Source organism: Microtus pennsylvanicus, chromosome 1, assembly GCF_037038515.1.
Source record: "Microtus pennsylvanicus isolate mMicPen1 chromosome 1, mMicPen1.hap1, whole genome shotgun sequence".
Classification (NCBI taxonomy): domain Eukaryota; kingdom Metazoa; phylum Chordata; class Mammalia; order Rodentia; family Cricetidae; genus Microtus; species Microtus pennsylvanicus.
In genome coordinates this window covers 102,313,369-102,319,750 of record NC_134579.1, presented here as the reverse complement: position 1 = coordinate 102,319,750, position 6,382 = coordinate 102,313,369, and the positions used below count along the sequence as shown (strand labels likewise).

The following is a 6,382-nucleotide window of genomic DNA, read 5'->3' as shown; positions in this document are numbered from 1 at the left end:
GAATGACCTTGAACTCCTGATCTTTCAGCCTCCACCTCCTACTTGCAAGATTACTGGTGTCATCCAACATGCCTGGTTTAGGGGGTGCTAGGGATGGAACCGAGGGCTTTCTGCATATTACACAAGCATTCTTCCAACTGTGCTATGGTCCCCAGCTCCGAGTCTTGAACTTCCAATCTTCCTGCTTCAGCCTCCCACGTTCTAGGTGGGGGGTCACAGTTTTGCCCCTTCCCCCGACGCTCTGTTCACCAGTCTTCTTGCCCCACATCCAGCAGCCTAATTGGCCAGCTAATGTGTCCCCAGTGGAGGACAGATGCCTGCATTCCTAACAGAGCCCCTCCTCTGTCACCCATCAAAGGTGTGCCACCAGCAGAGGCTATGGTGAGGCAGGAGAAGGTACGGTACCATCCAGATGAGCAGGCAAGCAATCCTAGAAGAGAAGGCGCAGCCAGGTGAGGCTACTGGTGACAGTGGAGTAGGCGGTGTCACTTCTGGCCAGGCTGGGAAGAAGTAAGGCTTAGAAAAGGTTCTTTGGAAACCAAGCAGCTCAGAGGAGGAGGCTTCTATTGGCCTTGCAGGTCAGTTGGGTTTTGGATGGGCAGGGAAAAGAAGGACAGCTCCATGGGAGGATGAGCCCGAGGAGCAGTGGAGGCCGGCTGCAGGAGCAGAGAGGAGGCGGGGCATCATCACCGTCATCCATCAGCACATTTATTGACAGCCCCTAGGAGGCGGGGCTGGGGACAGAACATACAAAGACAAGGACCTGCCCTCAAAAAGGTTCCATTCTAAGGAGACAGGGACAGAAAAATACAGAATGGTCTTTCCTGGGGATGGCCGGCTCTCACCTGGGCAGGTCAGAAGCCTCTGTCCTACTTCGCCCCAGGGCCAGCTGCAAGGCCCTTGGGGGTGTCCCTGGGACCGCAGCTGGGGCATGACCACCTGGCTCCTAGGCGGAGGGCCCCCAAACTGCGGGAAGGGTTAGCTCAGGAGGAGAACAATCCAGTAAGCCTTGGCCAATAAGTTCGAGCCCAGTAATGTGGCAGGGTGCGACAGCCCCCCACCCCAAGCAAGACCCCCTGGGGGAAGCAGGCCCCCATAAAGTTCTTTTCATTTGGGGACCTGGTTTGGCACCCTGGAGGACCGGGGAGACGAAATAAAATAAAATAAAAAGGCAGAGTTTCCTTGGTGACCGAGGTCCAGCACCCTGCCCACCCACCCCCTAGCCCTCTACGGGCCTCTTCGGGGAGCCCCTCTTCCCCAGCTCAGCCTCCAGGGCCCTGGGCCTGCCTGAGGCTAGGGGGAGGGGCCTGCCCCTCCCCCCACCCAGACAGTGGGGGAGGAGGAGGAGCCACGAATCAAGTTTGTCTGGACCCCCGCTGGGAGGCCGTACCCTGGCTCCTACCGATGAGGGGGTTCAGGCTGAGAGGGTCGAGGGCTCAGCAGAGGGGCTGGGCCAAAAGGGCACCCGGGGGAGCCCTTCAGTGGGGGCACTGGGCGGGAGTCCAAGGGAGGCAGGCTCCGGGGTACGGCTGGAGGTGGTCCCCGGGCGGCCCCAGTGGGCAGGACGGCAGCAGCAGGGAAGGGTTTCGGGGGATCCATGGCGGTGGCGGCGGCAGCAGCAGCAGCAGTAGTGGGAGCCGGCTGGGCAGAGCGTTCCCGACGCCTCAGCACTTCCTGTAGTTTCTCTGCCTGGGTCCGCCTCAGGTGGGCCAGGGCACGGCCCCTCTGGAAGGCTGGCAGGAAGGCCTCCAGGCTTTGTTCCCCCAGCAGCAGCTGCTCCATCTGGATCTGAGAGTGTCCAGGAGGGAAAGGGAAAGTTGGGAGGAGGCAATCCGACCAGAGACTGAGTCCTTCTTCCCCCACGGTGACCAGCCAGCAGAGGCCCTGAGCTTCCAACCTGGCCCAGCCTCTGGGTTACCCAGACTGGACAGAGTCCACCCTCTTTCCACAGTAAAGGGCTGTCTCAGGCCTTTCAACCTCATTTAGTGTTCATTCCCAACCCAGCCCAGAGGAACGGGGGGAGGGGGGAGAAGGCATTCCTACTCAGCGGACCCTGCCCTCCAATGTCTGTAGACATTCCTAGGACATCAAACTCTGCCATTCTGGAAAGTTCTGTAGGAAATCACGTTGGGATTCTTAGAGGAGACTCTCCCAAGTCTTTGATGTAATGACAACCCCAATGGGACAAGATGGGTCTCCCTCCCTGTTCACCTGGACCCAGCCGCCTCTACCCCTCACCTCAGCCTCCTGCTCAGCCTCTTCCAGTTCAGCCTGCAGCCAGCCCAGCGCACATTGGGGGCTCCAGCGATGCATGCTCTCCTCTGAGGACCACAGGGGGACAGACAGGGACTCTGACTCTCCCATTGACCGCAGGTGGCTCTACAGTTCCCATCTCTGTGGCCTCCAAATCCTCAACTTTTTTTTTATTTGTTTGTTTTGTTTGAGGCAGGGTCTCTTACAGCCTCTAACCTTGAACTTGCTGTGTAGCCTTGACCCCGATCCTCCAGTCTCTAGACCTCAAAGTGCTGAGATTATAGGCATGCACAAACAAGTTTGGCTTATTTTTTTTTCTTTGTTTTTCCACTGTTGTTTCTTTTTAATAAGCTTTTGTTTTTAATTGTGAGTATGTATCTGCACATGGGTATGTGCGCTTGACAGAGTTCTGGCACTTGAGAGGCCGGAGGTTGTCAGACCTGCCCAACATGGCTGCTGGGAAGCCAACTCCAGTCCTTCCCAGCTGCTGAGCCATCTCTCCAGCCACCACCATCATCACATCACTGTGCAGCCCAGGCTGGCCTGTCAAATGTGGTACTCCCCAGCCTCCTGAGTGCAGGGATCATAAGCATGCACCACCATGCCTGGCTCAGCTTCTTCAGTAACGTGGACACTGCTGGGCATTTATGGACAGATACCCTCTTCATTGCCACACCCAGGCCACCGCCACCCAACCCATTAATTAGGTCAGACATGAGGCAGCCCTTCACCCTAGAGTAAAAAAATAAAGTTGAGACTGATGGGGGGGCACTCCAGGGTTCAAGGTTAGGTTCTCATTTTCCTTTTCTTTCTTCCTTTTTATAAATTTTATTTAATGTGCATATTTGTTTTGCCTGTGCGTATGCATGTGTACCACGTGAGTGCCTAGTGCCCGTGGAGATCAGACAGTATCACTGGATCCCCTGGAACTGGAGTTCCAGGCAGTCGTGAGCTGCCATGTGGGGTGCTGGGAATTGAACCCAGGTCTCCTAGAAGAGCCCACGGTACACTCATTTAATCCCTGAGTAGTCCTCCAGCCCCCCTTTCTTGTTTTCTGTTTGTTTGGGTGTTGGCTTTTTAAAAACTGCTCACATTTTTATTTTAATAAATAATAATAAATAGATATTTATTTCTCGTGTGTAGTCTGTGTGGGCATACTCATGTCACTGCATAGCTGTGGAGGTCAGAGAACAATTTATGGGAGCTGGTTTTCTCCTACCATGTCGGTCCCAGGGATCAAACCCAAGCTTGGCACCGAGTGTCTTTCCTCAGTGGACCATGCCATCCGTGTCATTAGACTTGATCTTTTTCCTTTTTCTTTCTTCTTTTTTTTCTTTTTCTAGTGTCTCAGGTAACCCAGGCCGGCCTCAAACTCACTCGGTAGCCAAGTTTGGCCTTGAACTACTGATCCTCCTGCGCCTGTTTCCCAAATGGTGGGACTATAGGCATATGCCTCCATACCCAGCGTGGGCCTCCTTTCTTCTACTACCCAGAACCTCCACCACACCACTACTTTTTCTTTTTCTTTTCTTTTAGGGGGGTGGGGTTCAAGACAGAGTTTCACTGTGTAACCCTGGTTGTCCTGGAACTTGCTCTGTAGACCAAGCTGGCCTCAAAATCAGAATACCGAGATCCACCTGCCTCAGCCTCCAAAGTGCTGGGGTTAAAGACGTGCCACCACCGCCTGGTTCCCTTAGGCCTCTTCAACCCAGCTGTTTGTTTTTGGTTTTTGAGGCAGGATGGCCCCTCAAGAGACAGCACAGTCCGGCCCAGAACTCACTACAGAGCCTAGGGATGATCTTGAAGTTTTGCCATCCATCTGCCTCTGCCTCCCAAGTACGGGGATTACACACACGGGGACCCAGCCCAGCTTTCCAAGTCTGCTCCTCCACAGCTCACAGCCTCACTTTCCAGAAGGCCCAGATCAGCTCTCTTCAGATTTCATCCGGAAGTAGCGGTGTCCCAGCCCCACCCTTAGGAGCCCAGCACAAATGAAAGCCAACCCCACCCCAGGCAGGTCTCCTGCGCCTCCCCTCACCCAGTCTCTGCAGTTTGTCTGCGCAGTTCTCAGCCACCTCTCGGAGCTCTTGGTACTTGATGGCCAGGGCAGTCCGGCCCATCTCCAGGCGGGGCCGCAAGGCCAGGTTCTCCTTAGCCAGCGCGTAGTTAGAGGCCAAGCAGGCATCCCGCTCCAGCTGCAGACCCTGGAACTGCCAGTGGAGGAGAGCTAAGAGGCCTGGGCTCAAACTGCCCAGGGTCACCCAGGAGTCCACCATAGCACAACATCACAGGCCTAATCAAAGGCACCCGGGAGTCCCCAGCCGGCAGGGGTGTGGGGACCAACAGGTGGAGGGGCCTAGGTTGGCCTAGGCTTTGCCTGGCGTCCTCTTTCTGGGCCCCAGTTCCTTCTACAATTAAAAACAAAACAAAACAAAAACAAAACAAAAACCGCCTCTCTTACCGAGTTGTCGTGAGACCTAAGTGAGCCAAACTATGAAGGCCTCTACAAATGTTAGTTAATTTTTAATTTTTCAATTAATATGTCTGCTCAGGTCCCCGAGGACTACCCCCTCCCCTCTCTGTCCCATTTTCCATGCTTGGACAGCTTGCCTCTCATTCCAGGCCTTTGTCTCGCGTCCTCCTCAGGTGTTTGTGTGGAAAACATTTCCACCCTCTGTTCTGACTCTTGGGGGAGTGGTGTTTTCACCCTGTGTCTTCCCAGCATCACCCCCCCCCAGACTCAGGTCACCCTTTCATCTCTTATAACCCTTCATCGGCCCTCTAGTGGAACCCCACACACCCCTACGAATACAATACACACCCCCTTTGCTTCTGTGGTCCCCTGCACCTGCTAGCTGCTCACCTAGCAGAAGGCAGCACTGGGGCCCTGAAGAAGACTCTTTGAGCCTATTTCTAGGAGGGCCAAGCCTCGCTCCCCGCCCCTGGAGAACACGCTCCCCTCCATCTGTCCCCTGATCCAAGCACATGCCCCTCCTCGTCTGGCTCCTTCTAACACACACTTTCTCTTTCTGCACCCCCCTCCCAACAGACGACCAGCCCGGGCCTATGTCTCCCGTGAAATATACAACTTTCTCTTATGGTGGCCTACGGAATACAAGCCTCTGTATTCATAGACCCATCCCCAATGGCAGACACAAAGCCCCCTCCCCATCTAAAGCATAACCCTCCTTCCCAGCTATCCTCCCCACCCCAGGTGTCAAGCAGGCCTTCAGTTCTCCCCCAAGCAAGGCGCCTCCCCTTTCTGGCCCTAAAGAACGTGGGTGTGCTGAGCCAGGGCCCCCAACAACACAGCTCACCCTCCACCTCCCGCCCCCCAGAACACACCTCCCCGGAGCATCCTCTGGAGGGCACGCCTCGCGGCCATCCCGGGGTGCACGGGTGCATCCCCGGGCGCCCCCTCCCGCACCACCCTCCCCAGGCCGGATCGGGGCGCCCCCCATCCCCCGGGGGCGGCTCCGCGGGGCCCACTCGGACGTGCCAGGCTCCCATGATCCCGAGGCCTGGCAGCTCCAGGAGGGTGGCCTCCGCTGGCTGGGTCTCCGGGTCCCGCAAGGCCGCGGCCCGTCCTCTCCATCGCCCCCCTCAACACCCTCCTCTTGCCCGCGCCCCCCGCGTTACCTTCCTGCTGAGCCGCACAATCCGGTCCAGCTTGGGCTCATCTTGAAGCAGATCCCGGAGCTGCCCGGTGCTGAGGATCCCAAAGCGCCCCGGGCTGCCGGGCTCCGGCCCCGCCCGCGCCGCCCGGGCCCGGTACATACCGCCCGCCCGCGCCCCCAGCTCGGCTGCTGGCTCGGCCCGATCGGCCCCGCTCCGCCCCGGCTCCGCTCCGGCTCCGCTCCGGGCTCCGGGCTCCGGCTCCAGCTCCGGCCGTGCGCTGCGCTGTTTGCGTTCCGCCGCCAGGGGGCGCCTCGACCGCTCTTAAAGGGACCGCCGCCGCTGTCAGGACTGGGGGTGGGGCAGGTAGGGGGCGGGCCTCACCCGGAGATTCCCCCGCCGGGGTGCCGTGGAGCCACCGCGAACCTGTCGCTCAAGGCGGCCTCTCACCAGAAGCCCATCCTCTCTCCTCCCTCTGGAAACCCAAGTCTTCCTCTCCTCTCACCCGTTCATC

At 57.6% G+C, this 6,382-nt stretch overlaps 1 protein-coding gene across 2 annotated transcripts; it reads right to left on the bottom strand.

Annotated features, from left to right (window-relative positions):
* Positions 1–688: 688 nt before the first annotated feature.
* On the bottom strand, positions 689–6,154 carry Vps37d (VPS37D subunit of ESCRT-I). Of its 2 annotated transcripts, XM_075977026.1 has the most exons (4): positions 5,893–6,148; positions 4,292–4,463; positions 2,239–2,321; positions 689–1,788 (listed from the first exon to the last, which is right to left on the bottom strand). In XM_075977026.1, the coding sequence occupies exons 1-4, from the start codon at positions 6,028–6,030 to the stop codon at positions 1,399–1,401; spliced, it is 783 nt and encodes a 260-aa protein (XP_075833141.1). In that variant the 5' UTR covers positions 6,031–6,148; the 3' UTR covers positions 689–1,398. The 2 variants fall into 2 exon arrangements, with proteins under 2 accessions (XP_075833141.1, XP_075833151.1); XM_075977036.1 differs by lacking the exons at positions 2,239–2,321; positions 4,292–4,463 and having other exon boundaries at positions 5,893–6,154.
* Between the last annotated feature and the right edge of the window lie 228 nt (positions 6,155–6,382).